Source organism: Ailuropoda melanoleuca, chromosome 16 (genome assembly GCF_002007445.2).
Source record: "Ailuropoda melanoleuca isolate Jingjing chromosome 16, ASM200744v2, whole genome shotgun sequence".
Taxonomy (NCBI): Eukaryota; Metazoa; Chordata; class Mammalia; order Carnivora; family Ursidae; genus Ailuropoda; species Ailuropoda melanoleuca.
In genome coordinates this window covers 45,469,986-45,492,968 of record NC_048233.1, presented here as the reverse complement: position 1 = coordinate 45,492,968, position 22,983 = coordinate 45,469,986, and the positions used below count along the sequence as shown (strand labels likewise).

At 35.4% G+C, this 22,983-nt stretch overlaps 1 protein-coding gene across 7 annotated transcripts in view; it reads right to left on the bottom strand.

Annotated features, from left to right (window-relative positions):
* The window catches only part of USP47 (ubiquitin specific peptidase 47), a 105,742-nt gene that overhangs the window by 63,745 nt on the left and 19,014 nt on the right, over positions 1 to 22,983 (bottom strand). For 2 of the 7 annotated variants that reach the window (XM_034645733.1, XM_011232432.3), the window contains exon 2: positions 5,121 to 5,180. The exons of 4 other annotated variants lie outside the window; for them this stretch is intronic. In XM_034645733.1, coding sequence (XP_034501624.1) covers positions 5,121 to 5,180 — 60 coding nt within the window. Of the gene's footprint in view, positions 1 to 5,120; positions 5,181 to 6,955; positions 7,141 to 22,983 lie in introns of all 7 variants that reach the window. One more of the 7 variants, XM_034645734.1, reaches the window with a different exon arrangement.

The following is a 22,983-nucleotide window of genomic DNA, read 5'->3' as shown; positions in this document are numbered from 1 at the left end:
TTTCCACAGTGGTAGCAGGCTGCATCAGATACTTGAACACAAGAAATTCTTTCCCTCCTTCTCCTATAATGCCAACCTCTATGAATGGCACCATTATCCACCGACTGCTGAAACTACAGAGCTCTGAGCATCTTCCTCACCTCCTTCCTCTTCTTCACCTCACACAATCAGCAAAATGCTATCACAGTTCTACCCTTTTTGAATATTTCTTGAGCCACCCCCTTTCTTTTTCTTCCTGCCTGCAGCAATCAAAATCTTATACAAGATTATGGCAATAGCTTCATGAGAAGTTTAACTTTTTCTAATCTTATCTTCCTTCAATCCAGAATAACAGGCAATTATGATTATATAAATCTCTTGCTTTCCCTCAAAATCAAGTGCAGCAGGCATTTAATTGGGGTACGTCTCACCATCCCCAAAATAGGCTTTACAGAAATATGAACTGTACAAACTGGTGCTGTATACAATAATTTATTTCCTTCTCTTTTATAATAATATCAACGCCAACCTTCTGTTGCTTCTATATTACCCATTTTTAAATAATTATCATTGACTAGTGCGGAAGACAGGATAGCCACAACTTTTTTTTTGTTTGGTGGAGTAATACAATTATTATTTGTTTCTGCTATATATAATTTTGAGTTTTCAAGAGATTATTTAAATTAAGATTAATCCAAGTAGTTTAGAACAGAAATAAATTTCTATAAAAGAAGTATAATGTTTAAAACAGACTGGCTACCATGATATTTCAGATAAATCAAAATATTTAATTACAAGTAATAAACCATTTAAAAATGAAAAGAAGGAAAATACATTTCAATAAAATAAACAGGATAACAAAAAAGAGCATTACTAATATGCTTCTCAGAAAAGAGAAAAAAGCCTTCACCTAAAAACTTAATGTTTTATATTAACACATGTAATTAATTGTTTTACACCTTTTAATCCCAACCTGAGAAACATGAAATGGACCTTTTTAAACTCTGGTTTATAGTAAAGAATGAACAATTCAAAATAAATTTTAAATACAAAAGATCCACTTTCATAGTTTCAATAGTATACTTCAGAAGTAGATTCAAGTTTCAGGAATAAATTACCATAGGGCCAGATTTTAAAACCTCAGATAGGCTGGAATTGATGGTGCAAGGAAGATTACCTTACCAAAGAATTCAGAAATCCCAAGTGCTGATTTACATCAGAATACATCAGTATACATCAGAATACATCAGTATACATCAGAATGGTGATGTAGCAACATCATAGGGCCAGACATCAGCTGTCTCTGGTTCCTTCCCCAAATGTATCAGCACAGGTAGAGGCACTCCTATACCTCCTCTCTTTCCACCCAAAAATGTGGGGAAATTATCCCTAAAAAAATCTCATCTGAAGACTAAATGTACTATAGTAAACACAAAATTTAATCTCATGTGTGCCTTTTACTCTTTTGAATGACAGTGGCTTTCTTTTCTGTATACTACATATAAGTAATTTTTTTTAAAAGGAGGAGTATAAAGGAAAAAGTGGAAATCATCTGTAAACAGATATAATTAACATTTTAGAGCACATCCTTCCAAATATTTTGCCCACACACACACACATGCGCATATATACATACACACTCTTGAACACACACACACTGGGTTAGAATATACATGCTGTTTTGTCATTTCTTTCTTTTTTTTTTTTAAGATTTTATTTTATTTATTTGACAGAGAGAGACAGCCAGCGAGAGAGGGAACACAAGCAGGGGGAGTGGGAGAGGAACAAGCAGGCTCATAGCGGAAGAGCCTGATGTGGGGCTCGATCCCAGAACACCGGGATCACGCCCTGAGCCGAAGGCAGACGCCCAACAACCAAGCCACCCAGGCGCTCCTGTCATTTCTTTCTCTACTTATAAATATATCGTGTAATCTTTTCCCATCAAACTTCCCTAACATCATTTTTAACAGCTGAATAGTATTTTATTACATGGATTAATAATAATTTGCTCCATCAGTTCCATTTTAGTGGCTCAGGCAGACTTTATTACACTTTGGTAATAATACTGTGATGAACACCCAAAACTTTGCGCACTTTTCCATTTCCTTAAAATTCCTATAAGCAGAATTTCTGGGCCAATCACATTTTATTCTTGAATTCAATTCTAGAGTAACTGAAACAAACAAAAAGCTCTGCTCTTCTTCAAGGCTCTAAGCTAGCCACTTATAAATCTTAATTATGTTATACTCTACACCCTGGCCCATTATTTCAAATTTACCTAATACATGACTATTATCCATGGATTACATTTGAATTTTTCATAGCACTATTGCCAACATTAATCGCACTTGTATGAAGTCTCTCTCCTCCTCCCATATCCCCCCATTCTGGGAACTGATAAGAAAAAAAATTATTTTTTACAATTCTCAGATCTATCATCAGTAAGTATAACAATAACTTTACAACAGTTTTCAAAAAAAAGAAGAAAAAAACAACTCTACAATGTTATATTAAACAGATTTACAAAACATTTAAACGTAAAAGATGTTTCTTAGAATTAGGAAAACAGGGTAGCTACCTTTCTTCTTTGGAGATCTGCCCCTGGTTGATCCTACTTATGCCCAAAGGAAAAAGCAGTATCACCTTGAGGTAAATGAAAAATGGCTACAAATTCTTTGCCACTCATTTTCTTTTTTCCTTTTCCCATGAATCTGGATGGGCCGAGTGACCAGCTAGGATCAAGAGAATGTACCACAAGTGACACCGTGTGACTTAAGGCAGGACCCTAAAAAATCAGCACCTCTTGGAAGATTCTGCACCTCCTGGAAGATTCCCTTTCACGAGTTTAAAAAAAAAAAAAAATCCACTTGCCCTGGGACCACCAAGCTACAAGGAAGCCCTAACAGTCCACACTGAGAGAAAGTGGCCACTTAGTGGAGCACTAGAGTGCCTAATAATGGAGAAAAGCCTCCGTGGACATTCTATCCGAAGTCAAACACCAGTTAAATGCAGCCAAGTAATGATCCCCAATGATGCCACATGGAGCAGAGAAACTAACCAGCCGAGCCTTTGCCCAAATCCCATCCCAGTGAATTATGAACAAATATACTAGTTGTTTTAAGCCACTAAGTTTTGGGGTAGGCTGTTCCATAGCAATAGATAGCAAAAATACACTTAAACACATTGAAGCACACCTGAGCACTAGCTGGAAAGGATATAGTTAGTAATGGTGGTGTTGGTAGTAGGAGGGAGGGTATCCATTTAAATACTACACCCAACATTAAGGTAAGGTATCTGAGGGTATGCCATAATTCAGGGAAGAGAGAACAATTTTTGAGTTCAAAGAGATTCATGATGAATAAGGGAAAACAAGAGAAAATAAATGCAAAGTTTTAGAAAAGCCTAAAGCATGTTTCACTTGGCAAAATATTTAATTTATCTTAGGTGAGCTATTACAGGGGCATAAAGTTCCCTACACAGAAAATCTAGCCAATTACCAAAAAAAGGCATAAAGTATGAAATTAAAACTATTTATTTTATGGACAACTCAGCAATATTACACTTGAGAGAATAAGGGGAAAGTCAACAGCAGTTACAATAACACTGTGCATGCTAAGAGAGTGTTCTGTCTGTGCCTAATCTATGCTCACTGCAGAAACAAAGCTAGATTTCCTAACAAAGAAAGAATCCTTGAAAAAAGAGTAAAAAAAAAAAAAAACTAAACCACAGTCTTATTTATAAAAGATAAAACAGTTGGATAAAAACACTCTACACATATTTTCTTCCAAAGACAGGTTCGCTGCTAGGGACATCCTGTAGAAGTCGACATGAGACAGTTCTGTCTGAGGGATCTCAGAGCCTGCTTGAAGGCACGTTCACCTCTTAAGTCATGTCATCTCCTTTTCTTGGCATTCCTAATAGTTTTAAGTTCAAATCTGAGTTCTCTGAAATTAACACCATAATTTTTGTTTCATAAAAAATACTTCCTAGGTGTTTCTTATTTAAAAGGCAAGGTGTATAATTGATGGCATATATTTGGAATGGTATTAGCATGCAGAAAAGAACTTAGTATCAACCCAAATTCAAAGTTACCAAGATTCAGGTTTTTTCTAAGAAAAGAAATTCATATAAAGAATTTTAAAACATTACAAAGGGACCTCTCTAACCTCTAAATTTAATAGTCAACCCATTTTCTCTTAAGACTTCTTTCTTTTCAAAGTTATCACAAAGATTGATATTATGGCTGCAAACTTAGACGCACACACAAACGTTTTATCTGCTTCTTGGTAGAGGAGCTGCTATGAGCTAAGGAGACAGGCCTTAGCACATTACCCTTCTGGGAATCCACAGTTAATACTGCCATAGGTTAAAAAAGAGAACTAGAGAATGTGAGTATTTTTGCTGATTGAAATTTATTAAATTTATCAACTTCATTCAGATTTACATTTTTACTTTAACAAGTGATGATAAGTGGGGCAATGATGGAGACTCTAACTTACATTTTAAAAAAATTATTTTTAAGGTCCTCCTTCCACTCCATTCTACTACCCCCACTCCACCCAGCAAACTCCACAACATTATATGATCTTTTCCTAAGTGGTCTCTTGCCACCGATTACTTAGAGAAGGCAAGAGATTAAAGGAAGCACCTTGAAGAAAGAACTACAGAGTTGAAGGGACCTGAGGAAAATGAGTTAAAAAGAAAAGTTAGAATGGGATGCTACATCACAAGAAAGTTTAGGTTTATAGTGCATTGAGGCTGCTGGAAAGGTAATAGTTTTAATTATTCAAATAAGATTTCTGGGATTTGACTCTGTAAATTATTAAATTATTTCATCCCAGCACTATTAATACTTCAGAAAATGAAATATATCTGTATAAAAAACAGACGACAACCATACCTGAAAGTCAAAACAAAGGGTTCTATAGTTTTTATATGTTTCCCCCTCACTCACATGTTAAAAACAAGGGACTATCCAGACACATTCATTTAAGGTGAATTTCTTATTAAAATCAGGTAGAAATAAAATAAGCCAAACAAGCATAAAACTTAAGACATGCCTTGTTATTAAATAAAAATACTAACATGCTGTTACTTGTTCTGCTGATTATCATACTAAAGCAATTACATCAGCAGTCTACCTGTAAAAATTTCTTCTTCATTTCATCAAAGATATTTTGTCTGCATCTCCAAAACACATCCTATGGTATATAAGAACAAAATGAATTACAAATTATTTCTTTAAAATAAAGACAGTGAAATGAGAACAATTAAGCTAAAGACATTTTTGCAACAAAATATGTATTAAAGTAGTACACCAGCTAGGATTTTATATAAATTACACTTGTAATTTTTACTTTAGGCCTCAATTACTCTTATAAGGTTACTGAAAACCTGTGCTACAGTGATAAAGATTAATATTAACAAAGGAAAAAACCAACCACATTTTAACGAAGAGGAGTAGCTTTACAATTATGTGTAAATCAAATGTTCTAAGCCACATAATATTTTTTCCAGTTTTACTGAGATATAATTAACATCTAACACTGTAATAATTTAAAGTGTACAACAGAAAGTTTTGATATATGTATACACTGCAAAATGATTACCCAATAAGTTTAGTTAACATCCATCATTTCACACAGTGAAAATGTTTTTCTCCTAGTGATGACAACTTCTAAGATCTACTCTCTTAGCAACTTCCGAATACACAGTGCAGTATTGCTACTATAGTCACCATGCTACACATGACATTCTCAGGACTTATAACTGGGAGTCTGTGCATTTTGACCACCTTCACCTATTTCCTCTACCCTCTTCCCCTGGCAACCACCAGTTTGTTTCCATGAGGTCTTTTTTGTTAGATTCCACATGAAAATGAGATCAGATGGTATTTGTCTTTCTCTTCCTAAGTCATGTAATATTTAGAGTCTATTAAGGGAATTTTGCGGGGAAACTTAAGAGATCCCTGATTTAGCTGGTTTATAAATTTGGATTTTTTCACATGATAAATAATCTTCAAGTAAGGCTGCTTAACACTACTACCTACAACTATTTTCTTTATGTAAACCTTTTCCTTATTATGAGACAAGCTTATTTTTCCAATTAAGGAAACAGAAATATGCAAAAGGAAATAAAGATAACCTATAATCAAGAGATTATTTGAAAAATCTTGGTTTTGCATCATTTCACACTTTTTCTTTCTTTTTTTTTTTAAAAAGATTTTATTTATTTATTCGACAGAGAGAGAGACAGCCAGCGAGAGAGGGAACACAAGCAGGGGGAGAGGGAGAGGAAGAAGCAGGCTCATAGCGGAGGAGCCTGATGTGGGGCTCCATCCCATAACGCCAGGATCACGCCCTGAGCCGAAGGCAGACGCTTAACCGCTGTGCCACCCAGGCGCCCCAGCAGTACATAATTTTTAACAAGCAACTCTAAAATAACCCCTATAGCAATTACTAACAATTTGATATACATCCTATCAGATCCTTCTCCATTTTATGCATTTATTTATTAGAGAGACTGTTAATTATTAACCAAATAAGACCATTCTGTACACCATCATTTGAATTCTCCGAAAGTGTTTTTAGTTTTAAATGAAATGTTTAGTTTTTAGTTTCTATGCAGTGTTCCAGTACCAGAAAACCATAATATATTTAACTAATTGGCTATTAATGGGCGTTTAGACACCTCCAAATTTTCACTACAGCTTTGCTTATTTGTACAATTTTTTTCCTAAAGATAACTTCCCAAAGAAAGAATTACTAGATCAAATGTTATATACTCCTTTTTAGGATATTTAATACAAGGTGCCAGAAGACTATCTCTTCCACAAATAAGAACTGAACTTCAACTATCTGTCAACCACTAGGTGCTCAGAAAACAGCAGTGAAAAAAGCCCTTGACCTCAAGGAGCTGCCATTTTACAGTGGGAACTCAACCATAAATAAATCTAAGCCATCAGGTATCCACCAACCTCAGAGTCTTTGCATTTCTGTCCATTCTACCTGGAATGTTCTTCCCCTGGATGTCCTTACTTCCTTTGTCCAAATATCATTGTGGTGGCTTCAAAATATGTCCACAGATTCTTGGACATGCCTCCCAGCAAGAACAGCAGTCTAATTCCAGTCTCCTTAATTATGGGTCAGCCTTAGTGACTTCCTGTAATGTACAACATGACTTTCAAGACCAGGGTAGAAAGGGCAATACAGCTTCTTCCTGGCTCTCTCTCAGATGCTTGCCTTTGGAACATGGCCACTATGCTGTGTGGGAGCCAAGCAGCCACATAGAAAGGTCACGTGTAGATGTTCTAGCCACAGCCCAAATGAAATCCCAGCTGGCAACCAGCATGAACCACCACCACACATGTGAGGAAACATTCAGATGAGTCCAGTCCCCAGCCTTTCAGGTGCCCAGGTGATACCTAGCTGAGCGGAAATGAGCTGTCCCAACGCAGCCTTTCCTAAATTGCGTATCCATGAGCAAAAGTCACTAAGTTTGGGGGCAGGCTGTTATATACCAAAAGATAATCAGGATAGTCAATTTCCCAATCTGGTCTTTTTCTCATCATCCTTTTAAAATTACAATCTTCTTGATATTTTACATCTTCCTTGCTTTAGATTTTCCCACAGAACTTTTGGCCACTTGATATATTTGTATTTGCAATGTTTTAGTTGTTTATTGTCTATCTCCAAGAAACTTCCACTATCAGCCAAGATGAAATAAGAGACTGGATTTACCCTCCCCATCTTAAACAACTAGAAAACTACACAAAATATATGAAAAAAATAATTTTCAATACTATTAAACCACAAGCAACACAGGACAGTGATCTCTGTGAAGGCAGAACAAACATGATGAGCTACCTTCCAGACTACAGTGCAGGGAGGGAGAATCCAGGTAGAGTCCAGCAATTTACCGAGTTGAAGAGAGGAGGTGGGAGTTCCAGGGGGCCAATTCAGCTAAAATTTACAGAGCAGAATACTGAAGGAAGGAAAGCTGTGCAAACAGCAAGCTCCAGAGGTCTGTAGCCCGGCCCTCCTTGAGTATTTGGCTGAACACTCATCAGCAAGTGTATGAGGCTGCGGAAGGAGCCATAGGAAAGAACCCTCGCAGCTCGGTTCAGTACACACCAGCCAGAATGAAAAAACTATAATACACAAGGCATCAGATAAGAGTACTCAAGGAGTATTGTCTCAGTAGTGGGACCAAATTAGACTTAGTCTGAAGGCTACTCTGACCCAATCTACAAAGTTGAAAGGCAAGCCTCAAAAAGATCAAACTGTTCACAAATAAATTAACTGCATTCAAGAACAAAGCTCAAGAACACTTACAGGAATAAAAAATACCCAGCACCCGTCAAGGTCTAATTTACAATGTCTGATATGCAACCAAACATAAACAGGTATGTAAAAAAGCCAGGAAACTATGACCCATAATAATAAGAAAAATCAATCAATGAAAACCAACCCAGAAATAATACAGATGATAGAACTGGTAGACAAGCATATAAAAAGTTTGTAACTATATTCTATATTTCAAGACGGTAGATACGGGGAATACCTGGCTGGCTCAGTCGGTAAAGCATGTGACTCTTCATATCAGGGTCATGAGTTCAAGCCCCACATTGGGTGTACAGATTATTTAAAATAAAATTTAAAAATTTAAAATTAAAAAAAAATTTAAAAAGAAGGTAGATGACTATGTTAAGAAAAAAGATGAAAGATATTAAAAAGATCCAACTCAAATTTCTAGGGATGAAAAGTACAATATCTGAGATGAACTATATAATGGATAGGATTAACAGATTAGGTACACTGAATAAAAGATTAACAAACTTGAAGACATAACAATAGGAACTATCAAAAGGAGACACAGAATTCATTTTTATGGTTTCACAATATTCCTGTGTACATACACACACATATGCATGCATGCACCCCCACACGCACTCATCTTCCTTATCCATTCATCTATTGATGGGCACTTAGGTGCCTTCCATACCTTGGCTAATGTAAATAATGCTGCAATAAACATGAAAAGGTATGCATGCACATATCTTTTCAAATTAGTGTTTTGTTTTCTTTGGGTAAATAAAGATGATAGTGCAGCATTTGAGACAACATGCATAAACCTAGAGAGCATTATGCTAAGTGACATAAGTCAGACTAAGAAAGACAAAGTGGAATCTTAAGAAAATAAAAATAGGGGGCGCCTGGATAGCGTAGTCATTAAGCATCTGCCTTCGGCTCAGGGTGTGATTCCGGCGTTCTGGGATAGAGCCCCACATCAGGCTCCTCTGCTGGGAGCCTGCTTCTTCCTCTCCCACTCCCCCTGCTTGTGTTCCCTCTCTCACTGGCTGTCTCTCAGTCAAATAAATAAATAAAATCAAAAGAAAAGAAAAGAAAAGAAAAGAAGAGGAAAGAAAAGAAAAGAAAGAGAAAAGAAAAGAAAGACAGAAAGAAAGAAAAAGAGAAAGAAAGAAGAAAGAGAGAGAAAGAAAGAAGAAAGAAAGAAAGAAGAAAGAGAGAGAAAGAAAGAAAGAAAGAAAGAAAGAAAGAAAGAAAGAAAGAAAGAAAGAAAATAAAAATAAACAAGTGAAAAGCAGAATCAGACCTAAAAATACAGAGAATAAATTGATGGGGGGGGGGAGAGTGGACAAAACGGGTAAAGTGGAGTGGAAGATACAGGCTTCCAGTTATGGAATTTACTCATTCTATAATCACAGGAATACAAAGCACAGCATAAGGAATACAGTCAGCGATACTGTAACAGCAATGTATGGGGACAGATGGCTGCTAAGCTTCTGGTGATACAGCATAACGCATAAACTTGTCAAAATCACTATGTTGCACACCTGAAACTAAAGTAACACTGTGTGTCAACTATACTTAAATTCAAAAAAAAAAAAAAAAAAAGAGAGAAACACAGAGAGGAAAAAATAACATACACATACACACACAAAAGTGGAACAGAAACCATAAAAGCTAGAAGGAAGTTGCACAATATTTTTCAGGTGCTTACAGAAAATAACAGTTAACCCAGAATCCTAAAATGAAAAAAGATGTCCTTCAGGTATGACCCAGAAATTGCTTCAGTAATCAATCAGAATTCAAGACACTCTTAGATAAAGGAAAGCTAAAAGAATCCGTCTCCAGTAAAACTAAAGGAATGGATAAAGGAATTTCTCTAAACAAAAAGGAAATGATCAAAGAAAGAAACTTAGAACATCAGGACGGAAGAAAGGAGACAGTATGCAAAATAAGGCTAACTACACTTTCCTTCTTCTCGAGTTTTTTTTTTTTTTTAAGATTTTATTTATTTATTTGACAGAGAGAGAGACAGCCAGTGAGAGAGGAAACACAAGCAGGGGGAGGGGGGAGAGGAAGAAGCAGGCTCCCAGAGGAGAAGCCTGACGTGGGGCTCGATCCCAGAATGCCGGGATCACGCCCTGAGCCGAAGGCAGACGCTTAACGACTGTGCCATCCAGGCGCCCCTTCTCTTGAATTTTTATTAAATGTTTGACTGTTGACATAAAAATGAAAAACTGCTTGATATGGTTACAGATGTGTAAAAGAAATATCTGACACTACTATATTATTAACAAGGGAAGGAAAAGGGACATAAAGGAGTAAGGATTCTGCATTTCAACTGAACTTATAAAATAATGAGAACAGTAGACTGTGATAAATTGGTACATATAAGGTAATAACCAGAGGACTCACTAAAAAAAGCTATCATAAAGGATACAATCAAAATCACTACAGATAAATCAAAACGGAATTTTAAAAATGTTCAAACAATGCAGAGGAATGCAAGTAAAAGACAACAGGAAAAAAAAAGGAAAAGAAAAAAAAGACAACAGAAAAATGAAACCCAGAGAACAAACAGAAAACACAAAATAAAATGGCTGACTTAAGCTCTAACATATTAATCATTACTTTGAATATAAATTATCTAAATACATCAACTAAAAGATAGATAATGGCAGAATGGATTAAAAAACATGACCTAACAATATGCTATCCCTAAGAAACTCACTATCCCTATAAACACACATATATATGCACATACGTAATACATATTATGTCAAATATATGATATATAAAATATTTTTAAATACTTATATATGACATATATTTCATATAAAATAAATGAAAGTAAAAGAATAGAAACCACACACTATGCAATCATTAATCGAAAGCAGGAGTTAATTTTAAAAATTAATATCAGATAAAGTAGACTTCAGAACAAAGAAAATTATCAGAGAAAAAAATTACATAATTATGATAAAAGGGTCTATGCACCAAGAAGACATAGCAATCCTAAATGTGTATGAACTAAACAACACAGCAGCAAAATGTGTGAAGTCAAAACTGGTAAAACTAAAAGATATCTACAGTGATAGGAGACTTCAACACCTCTCTCTTAACAATTGCTAGAACAACTACACAGAAAATCAGCAAAGGCATAGAAAAAAATACCATCAACCAACAAGATTTAATCAACGTTTATAAAACATTCCAACTGACAAGGTCAGAATATACTTTCTCTTCAGATGTGTATGGAACACATACCAAGACAGACCACATTCTGGACCATAAAACAAACTTAAATTTATTTATTTATTTATTTATTTATTTATTTATTTATTTATTTATAAAANCTAACTACACTTTCCTTCTTCTCGAGTTTTTTTTTTTTTTTAAGATTTTATTTATTTATTTGACAGAGAGAGAGACAGCCAGTGAGAGAGGAAACACAAGCAGGGGGAGTGGGAGAGGAAGAAGCAGGCTCCCAGAGGAGAAGCCTGACGTGGGGCTCGATCCCAGAATGCCGGGATCACGCCCTGAGCCGAAGGCAGATGCTTAACAACTGCGCCACCCAGGCGCCCAGTTTATACAACATTTTTTAAATGACCAAGTACAAAAAGAGAACAAATTACTGACTGCATGAGATTAAAGAGGGGTTGACAGTGGAAAGGAAGTGGGTGAGGTTATAAAAGGGCAACATGAGAGATCCTTATGAAGATGAAAATGTTCTGTATCTTGGCTGTATCAATGTCAGTATCTTGGCTGTGATACTGTACTGAAGTTTTATAAGATGCTACTAGTGGGGGAAATGGGGTAAAGAGTACGGTTATCTCAATTATCTACAGTTGAGTCTACAATTATCTCAAAACAAAAAGTTTAATTAAAAAAACAGTAACTCCTACTTATTAGTAGTAGTATACTACTCTTCTACCTCTCTCTTCTAGAGACTAAAAGAGAAATGCCTATTTTAAACCTTGCAGCTGAATGGAGGTGGAATATGGAGTGGGTACTCCAGAGAATGTGTAGCCACAAGTTGACCTACATGCTGATTTGCAGTTCCAATTCACACTGTCTGGGGTGGTACGAAAACCCCAAGCCAAGAATTACATTGAAAATGGTTCTAGAATAGTAGTATTCCCAAATACATGACAGAAACAATCACATTTTTTTTCTGGAGAACCCTCCTGTATCCCAAAGCTCAAATAATTTCCATAAAAAATTATTATCATAATTCTAAAGAAAGAACAGCTCAAAATTGTTTTTTTAATCACTAATTACATAAGGAAAAAGGCACCATGAGTAAGAGTCAGCAAAGAATAAAATACAGCAGATGACACACATAAAAGTTTCAATACTGAAACTACCAGTCACATTATATAAGATTATTTTTAATATGCTTCAAGAAATAAAAAAAAGCTTTGAAATTGTTAAGTAGATGTTAGCAATTTGCAGGCTTTTAAAAGTACTGAATAAGATTCCTAGAAAAGAATATAACAGAAATTAAAAACACAAAGTCTAGCAGTGTATTTAAAATATTTGAAAAAAGAACTAATTAACTCTACAATAGAACTAAAATTTCCTAAACTTTTATTGACACAGAGATGTGAAACATTACAGCATTAAAAGGCATGAAGGATATAGTATGAAGATCTAATATACATTCAGGAAAAAAGAGAAAATGGAAGTAGAGGGAATATTTAAATAGTTAATGGATAAGAACTTACAAGAACTGATCACCAAATCAGATTGAAGAAATCAAACAAATGTGAAGCAAAATAAATAAAAATAGTTTAAATGCAGCTGGAAAAATGAAAGATTACCTTAAAACAAACAATAATTAGACTGACAGCTGACTTCTCAACAGGAGAAATGGAAACCAGAACTTAAGCATACCTTTAATGTTCTGGAGGAGAAAAACAAAAACAAACAAAACAACTGTTAGCCTAGAATGCTATATATAGCAAAAGTGTCTTTCAGGAATGCAAAAGCAAGATTTCTGTGACCAGCAGATCCTTGTTAAAGAAACTTTAAAAAAGGTATTCTCTTCCTTCTTCACTAGTTCCTTTGCAGTGGTAATCAACGTTTTTTCTCAACCAAGAATCTTTCATGAGGGCTAAAATCCCAGTGAACACCTGACTGCAACCACATGAAAGACTCCAAGGGAGGAATCACTCACTTGAGGCAGGTCAATTCAAAGACCCCCGAAAGGCTTGGATCCTCATCACCACAAAAGGCTACAAAAGCTTGAGACATCATATACTTTTAAAACTTTATTGAAAGACGTGAAGAAAGACAGGATGTTTCCTCTCTATTTATAATATGAAGAATTACATTTCACAGTAACCTCTCAAAAAAAGAACGTATTATAGGCAGAAAGAAAAGTGATCCTAGAGGGAAGGTAATGAATTCTGATCGGGCCACCTAGGCTGATGACAATGAAACTTACCTAATTTCTACTAAACAACTACTGTAGTGCCATAATCATGTGGCACCATAATCATGTCCACCAGGAAAACAATTTTCTGGAAAAACCACCGCAAACTCAATAAATATACAATGCTAAACAGCTCATATATTGCCAGCAAATCAGAGGCATGGAGAGACTTTGCTTATCTAATATGGGATAGAGTCTATTCATGGATTTTAGCTTTAAAAAACCTGCCATTTACATTCTCCTGAGCCTTAAGTCTTATCCTCACTCCCATCTCCTGTACTGGATCTAGTTCCCTCCTGGGCAGTACAATTTTCACTCAATGTTTACACTTTGGTCCCAGAGTTATTTTCTCTTTCACAAAGGAGTGAAACATAAAAAGAAATGAATACCTATCAAAATTAACTCAAAATGGATCAAAGAACTAAATACAAGAGCTAAAACTATAAAACTCTTATAAGAAAAATTCCAGACCTGGATATTTCCCAAATACTCAAAAGATAATTCAACTTTTACAGAAAATGTTCACACTTATAGAATATGAGGGACGCTCCCTAAATCATATGAGGCTAGTGTGACAATAAACTTTACAAAGACTAATATAAGAAAAAAAAATTATAAACCATATCACTCACGAAAACAACTGCAAAAAGTCTGAAACAAAGTTTTAGGAAATTAAATCCAGCAATGTATTAAAGCTTAATATATCATAACGTTCATTTAACATTGGAAATATCAATTTATATAATGCTACACAGTACAGATTGAGAGAAAATCATGAATACATACAATACAGAAAAGCCATTTGAAAAAAATTAAGCATCTTTTCATGGACATCTTTTTATGATAATGCATAACAAAAGAGGAGAATCTCCTTAACTTGACAAAGTACATCTACAAAATTTTACAGCAAACATATCTAATGATGAAATGCAAAAAGCTTTCACTTTAGGAAGAAAACAAGGTTGCACGCTAGTCACTACTTCTGGTCAACATTGTACTGGAGGGACAGTACAATAAGCAAGAAAATGAAAACCTAAATGGATTAGAAAGAAACAATATGGTCATTATACACAGATGACATGATTGTCTACCTAGAAAACTCAAAGAATTTGCATATAAATTATTACTATCAATAATAGCTTATGAAAGTTTCTATGTCATAAAAAAACAATATGTGAGCAATAAATTTAAAATCCAATAAAAATACCATTTACAACAGCATCTTAAAATACAAAATACTCAAAAGTAGAGGTAACCAAAACTTTTAAAGATTTTTATGGAAAAATTATAAAATCTCTTTGTAAGAAATTAATAAGATCTGAATAAATGGTAAGATTAATGAAACACATGTCATGTTTATCAATTGAAAGACTCAATATTGTAAAGAAGTCGACTTTCCCTAAACTGATCTATAGGTTGAATGTAATTCCAATCAAAATTCTGACTCTGTGTGTGTGTGTTTACTGGAGGTGCAAGGGTGACTAAGTCTGAAATCTATATGAATGTGCAAAATTACAAGAATAGCCAAGACACTCCTGTACAACAAGGCTGGGGGACTTGTGTACCAGATACTACCAGATATTAAAAATTAAAAATTAATAAGAAACTATAGGATTAGGATAGTGGTATTGGTGCAGCATGTTATCTCCGAAACAGAGCCAGGTGTGTGTGTGTGTGTGTGTGTGTGTGTGTGTGTGTATGACTAAAGAAAGAATAACTTTTCAGTAAATGATCTTGGGATACCTAGGTATACAGAGAAAAAGGAACCCACAGAAATTTGATGCATACCTCATATTATACATTTAAAAAAATAATTCCAGGTGAATTAAAAGCCCAAATAAGAAAGCCAAAATTATAAATCCTTTATTTACTTGTTTGTTTATTTGGGGGGGCGGGTAGGGTAGAGGATGAGGGAGAAAGAGAGAATCCTAAGCAGGCTCCATGCCCAACATGGAGCCTGAAACAGGGCTCAATCTTATGACCCTGGGATCACGACTTGAGCTGAAATCAAGAGTCGGATGCTTAAACAACTTAGCTAACCAGGCACTCCACGATACATGCTTTAAAACGTAATGCTATTTTTTAAATCTTAGTATAGGAAAAGAAAATTTTTAAGTATATAAAAAACACAAAAATAAGATTGATTAAGATCAATTACAGACTTCTAGATTTTAAAAAATTAAGAGGGTGAAAAAATAAACAACAAATTGAGAAAGGACATTTACAACAAATATAACGAGAACTGGTATCCCAGGATAGTAATAAATTCCACAAATCAATCCAGAAAAGCAATCCAATAGAAAAATGGCCAAAGACATGAATAGGAGATTCTCAGAAAAGAATCAGCTCACAAAGAAATTTTTTCAATGCACAATATTATTAGTAACTGAAAAAGACTATAAACCAGGAACTCTCACTCACTCTTGGGGGGATGTAAAGTGATATAACACTTTGGGAAAACAGTTTTTGACATTACTTACAAATCTGAAAATACGTTTATCCTACAATCCACCAATCTCATCACTAGGAGCATCTATCTATCTATCTATCTATCTGGCCAGCCAGCCATCATTCATCTCCTAAGGAAACTCTTGCACCAAGTAACAAGATATACGTGCAGAAATGTTTATAGTACCATTTCTCAAAATAGCACAAAACTGTAAGCATCCTAAATGTCCATGATAAACTGTAGTATATTCACAGAACGGAAGACTATGTAACAGTGAAAATGAATGAACTGCTATTAGGTATATCAACATGGATGTATCTCAAAAACATAAAGTGAAAAGAGTCAAGTCACAGCAAAAGATATGCCACAGACTAACAGCCACAAAAATCACTCTAATTCACAGAAAGCTCAAANAAAGAGTCAAGTCACAGCAAAAGATATGCCACAGACTAACAGCCACAAAAATCACTCTAATTCACAGAAAGCACTCTATGTTTTTGAACATACAAAGTAGCCATTTTATTGTTTATTGACATAGTATGTGGTAAAGCAAAAAGAAAAACGTGGTTATCAAAAATTTAGAATGGTGATAGAGGCAGGGACCCAACTGAGGAGGTAGTTATACAGGATTTCTGTGGTACTGGTAATGTTTTACATCCTGAAAAAGATGCCCGGGTATTTATTTATTATTCTTTACACTGTACTTAATACATTCATTTTAAGTATCCTATTCTTCATAATAAAATGAAATCAAAATAGGAACAGAACACAGATGACTACGTTTAAATTAATTTACTATGAACAATGCACATCTTATTTTTTTAACATATTTTATTTAGAGTGGAGGTAGGTGGGGGGAAGGGGTAACTGGGTGACAGGCATTAGGGAGGGCACATGATGTGATGAGCACTGGGTGTTATATGCAATTGATGAATTACTGAACTCTACATCTGTAAGTAATGATGTTCTATATATTGGCTAATTGAATTTAAATAAAAAAATAAAATTATTTATTTTGAGAGCACATGCACCCACAAGCAGGGGGAGGAGGGGCATAGGGAGAGGGGGAGAGAAAGACAGAATCTTAGGCAGGCTCCACGCTTGATCTCCCGACCCTAAGATCATGACCTGAGCCAAAAACAAGAGTCAGACACTTAACCAACTGAGCCACCCAGACACTCCACATCTTACTTATTTTTGACAGTAGGATTGATAAATCAACAAATATGAAAGGCATAAAATATCGTGACCTTAGGAAAAGCACATCTGACAAAGTCATAACACTGATATGCACAAAATGACAAAACGCGCCTGAATAATTATAACTCTTAATTGAAACTACAACTAAAAAATTATACCAAAAGATTATATCTCTCTTTGGTCCTGTTGTATTCAACATTTTAAGTAATTACCTAGACAAAGCCATGAAAAAAGATGATCAAATTTAAAGAAAAATCTAAGGAATTTAATACAATAAAAAGTATCAATTTCAAACCTATGTCAATAGATATGGCCAAAACAAAAATTTTAAATAGAAATAAAACCCATTATTTCTGTTCAAAAAATAAACTAGACATAGGTGATAGTCCACCAATTCTACCTTTAAGAATTCATCCACGGGTATAGTCAATGAATGTACAGATGTGAATATAAAAGGATACTCAGCAGAACATTACTGTAAATATAAGAACCTAACTAAAGCTGTCTAGCCAAAAAGAAAATAATTTATAAGAAAATTATAATAAAATATGCAAAGGGATACCATGTAGTCTTTAAGGATTGACTGATTGATTGATTTGACACAGAGGGAGAGAGCCAGCGAGAGAGGGAACACAAGCAGGGGGAGCGGGAGAGGAAGAAGCAGGCTCCCAGCAGAGGAGCCTGATGCGGGGCTCGATCCCAGAACTCCAGGATCACACCCTGAGCCGAAGGCAGATGCTTAACAACTGAGCCACCCAGGCGCCCCACCATGTACTCTTTAAAAATAACATTATATGAGATATGCAGAAAAGGGAAAATTACCAATAGATATTGCTAAGAAACAATGCTAGCCTTAAAACATGAAATATAACAGCATTTTTTAAAAGTCTATATTGAGAAGGAGAAGGAAGGACAAATTTCAGAATAAAAGAATCATGTCAAAGTATTAACGGTATTGACTTTGAGGGGTAGAGCTAGAGGTGTTTTTCCCTTTATGTTTTTTGGGGTTTCCAAATATTTAGCACTGCACATGTACCTGTTTTTACAATTTATATGTAAATCGTAAGAAATAAGCTTGGCAAATTTAGTCAACTTATATAGTAAGTAAAATGTTTAAAGTATTAGCCTACTCCTATCCTCTTAAACAAAAGAGACAAAACACCTACCCCCCCTCAATCAAAAGTGCACAATAAGAAAACAAAAGCAATTTGCCTAGGCAACAGTACACAGGGAAAAGATATCTAGGGAGATTCCAAGAATTACACTCAATGTGTACAACAAACAGAATGATGTGTCTACAGAAAACAAACAGCAAAAACTAGCACAATCAAGATCAGGTACCAGTAACAGACAATATGCAGACTGTCGGCAATGTGAGGGTACTACACAGGAGAACAGTTAAAGGAACTAAAGATATCTAAAATACAGATGACGTATGATAATTAACTACTACTAAGATTCTTCTACTTCAAGTAATATATATCTGGAAAAATAGAGGCCAGAAAGAAGGGTGAAAGTCTCTTAAAAGGAAATTAAAAAGAAAATAGTATTCATTTAGATAATGGTTTAAAAAAATGAATGTCGCTTATAGTCTTAAAGCCACACATAACATTCTACACATTAAAATATCTAATACTTCCATTTCTGGGACAAGAAGGAGTAGGAACACTTCTTCTTACTCCACCTGCTAAATACAACTAAAAGCATTATTATTAAAGATAAGAAGACACTGAAAGGTGAAGAGGAAGCAGACTGGCTAGGGACCTCGGGACCCAAAGAATGAAGGGCATGGTGGTGAATTCCCTGGATTTCTTTTTGCCTAATACATCCTGGTCTGAGTAGGTACAGACTAAAAACGCCCCAAGACAAGACTGCCATTCTCTAGCTAAAGGATCAGAAAGGGATAGTCTCACAAAACAGGAAACTTTTAGACACTAATCACACTATAGCCACACAATACAGGGAGAGAAAAAAAAATAACTTGCTCTGCCTCCACTCCCATCATCAAGGTCCAAGAGATTTCTACTCTCATCTGGCTAAAACAAGGCACTACCTTCCCTTCCACACTCTTCCACCACAGTGGCATGACAGAAGACCAAGTGGGCAGTGGAACTTTCATCACGGCCCAGTGGTAAGAAGTACCTCCTCACTTCTCTATCAGTGAAGGCCTCATGGCAGGAATAACAAAGTGTCTCTCCGCGTCCCAGCCAAGCAGGCATCCACAGAGGTTTAAGGGGAACCTGAGCTTCACCCCCACCCAGGAGTAACAAGGCACCACTCCCACCCCAGGCTGTAAATAAAGGTAAGAGGAGGAACCTGGAGTTCCAGCCCCACCTCTCAGTAACGAAGGAGTACCCCCTTTCTCCTGTTGGCATGGTGTCCAACAAGACCTGTTAAAAGACATTTAAGTAAGATTCAGAGTTTCATAACATAATATCCCAAATGTCCAGGATAAGTTGAAGTCACTTGTCATACCAAGAACCAAGAAAATTTCAACTTGAATGAGAAAAGAGAATCAACAGATGCCAACACCAAGATGACACAAATGTTGGAATTATCTGACAAAATTTTAAAGCAGCTGTCATAAAAATGTTCAACAATTATAAATACACATGAAACAAATGAAAAAACAAAGTCTCAGCAAAGAAACAGCAAACAAAATAACAAAAATTAAAACTCACTAAGTGGGCTCAATAGTAGAATGAAGAGGATGAGGGAAAGGATCAGTGACCCTGGAGACAAGAACAACAGAAATCTTTATCAGAACAATAAAGAAAAAAAGACAAAAAAAATCAGTCTCAATATCCGTAGGACCATAACAAAAGACTTAACTAACGGGGCACCTGGGTGGCACAGGGGTTAAGCGTCTGCCTTCGGCTCAGGGCGTGATCCCAGAGTTAGGGGATCGAGCCCCACATCAGGCTCCTCCGCTATGAGCCTGCTTCTTCCTCTCCCACTCCCCCTGCGTGTTCCCTCTCTCGCTGGCTGTCTCTATCTCTGTCGAATAAATAAATAAAATCTTAAAAAAAAAAAAAAGACCTAACTAACATTCATGTCAACCAAGTCCTGGAGGGAAAGGGGAAAGGAGGTGGACATGAAAAACTACTTGAGGAAATAATGGCTGAAAACTGCCCAAATTTGGCAAGAGGCATAAGCCTACATATTCAGGAAGCTGAATGAATCCCAAACAGATTAAATCCAAAGCAATTCATGCCAAGACACATCATAATCAAGACAAATTCCTTGAAAACTAAAGACAAAGAGAAAGCTTTTGAAAATAGAAACATCTTATCTATAAAGGCAAAAAAACAATTCAAATGTAGCAGATTTCTCATCAAATTATCACAAAAGTAGATGTTTTCCATAATATTTTCCAAGAGATGAAAGAAAAGAATTGTCGGCCTAGAATTCTATAGTCAGTGAAAATATCCTTCAGGAATGAAGGGGAAATAAAGACATTTTCAGATGAAGGAAAACTAAAAGGTTTGTTGTTAGCGGACCTACCCCAGAAGAACGGCTAAAGGAGGTTCTCTAAACAGAAATGAAAATAATGGAAAGAAACCATTTTGTATTAAAAATGATATATTCTGGGGCGCCTGGGTGGCTCAGTCGTTAAGAGTCTGCCTTTGGCCCAGGGCGTGATCCCGCTGTTCTGGGACTGGAACCCCGCATCAGGCTCCTCCGCTGGGAGCCGGCTTCTTCCTCTCCCACTCCCCCTGCTTGTGTTCTCTCTCTCTTGCTGGCTATCTCTCTCTCTGTCAAATGAATAAAATCTTTAAAAAAATAAAAAATAAAAATGATATATTCTATGATAATGTCTAAATGCTATTTTACATAAGTAATTAGAGCATTGCTCAATTAACACACTATGCAAAACTCTATACTATAAAATAATTTAGAGCTGATTCAATGTGATCTTTGGGTTATTTCCACAAAAAGCTAGACATCATGAACTCTTAGTCAAGTCTACAACTATGCTGCAAACTAAAATTCAACTTACATCATTTCAGCTTACAAGTTTTCCAAATATATGACCTGCTCTGAGTGCTAAAACTGTCCACTGATCTGGCAATTTCTCTTCTAGGTATATAACCAAAAGAACTGAAAGCAGGGACTCATAGATAGCTGCACACCCATGATCATAGGAGCATTATTCACAGCAGCCAAAAGATGGAGCAAATATTTATATATAGATATATTAAATGATTAAATATAAGGGAATATAAGGGTATTGTGTATGTTTGTATGTGTGTATTGTGTGTGTGGGGGGTTCTATATACACACACATATATATAATGGAATATTATTCAGCCTTAAAAAGAATGGCAATACTGACACAAACTACAACATGGATGAACATTGAGGAAATGATACTAAGTGAAATAAGCCTGTCACAAAAAAGCAAATACTATCAGATTCCACTTATATGAGGTACCTGGAGTAGTCAAATTCAGACAGAATGGTAGTTGCCAGAGGTTGAGGGGGTGGGAATTGGGGGGGGGGTAGGGGAATAGGGAGTTACTACTAATAGGTACAGTTTTGCAAGATGAAAAGATTTCTGTGGATGGATGATGGAGAGTAGCACAACAATGCAAATGTACTTAATGCTAACAAACTGTACACTTGAAACTGGTTAAGTAAATTTTATGTGTATTTTACCAAAACTTAAAATTTTTTAAAATTAAATATAGAATTTATGACCCTAAATCTGTGGAAGTAGCAAAACTGGGTTTCCAATGTTGCTACACTACAAACACATAATAGTCATAAGAACATATTATGGATATATGTAAATATACGTATAAGAATGGAATACATTTCTATGTTCCCTTGTAATTCAAAGAATTTAAAATCTGCCTATTAAGGGCTTTCATATGCTTTGAGTGTATATATGCATACATATATAGGGAAATGATACAGATATAAATGCAGATTTCACATTTATATATGTGAGTGTGCATATTTTCTAGCTCCTTTCACTGAGAAGACCTAGAAGCAACAATATCCCTATAACAATAAACACATCTAGTCCCCAGATGGTGATTTCTGAATACCATTCTCCACCAAAAGGACTCAGAGGTCTTTGTACAAATGACTGATCTTAGTGCTGGGTTGGAAAAGTACAATAGCTTGGAATATCCTGCACTTCCAGAAAGTAAGGTAGTACTCCAAGAATGGTGAGATGTGTCAAAAGGACACAGGAGCCGGTTGGAAGGGTTCTCACTGACCAAGCCTGGAGTAATTTGAACATCAAAATAAATAGATTATTCAACTTAAAAGTTAACATTAAAACATTGCTGTATCAAATAGGAAGTAATCAAATGACAAAAATCTATACATAGGTAAGCTGAAAATTTAATAGTAAACATGTCCTATTTCCTGAATAATATTAAAATACTGATGATGGGCAGTAAGCCATTAGAGAATGGCTATAATTGACCTACTACTCCTTAAGAAGCCCTTAGAACAAAATTTATTTTTGAATTTAAATCTCACTTTGTTCACATAAAAACTAAAATGTTAACTACAGAAGTTAACTGCCAAGAAGCTGAGTTCACAAATATACAAATTTTAATCATACTTAAAAAAAACCTAATCATGAACTTTTT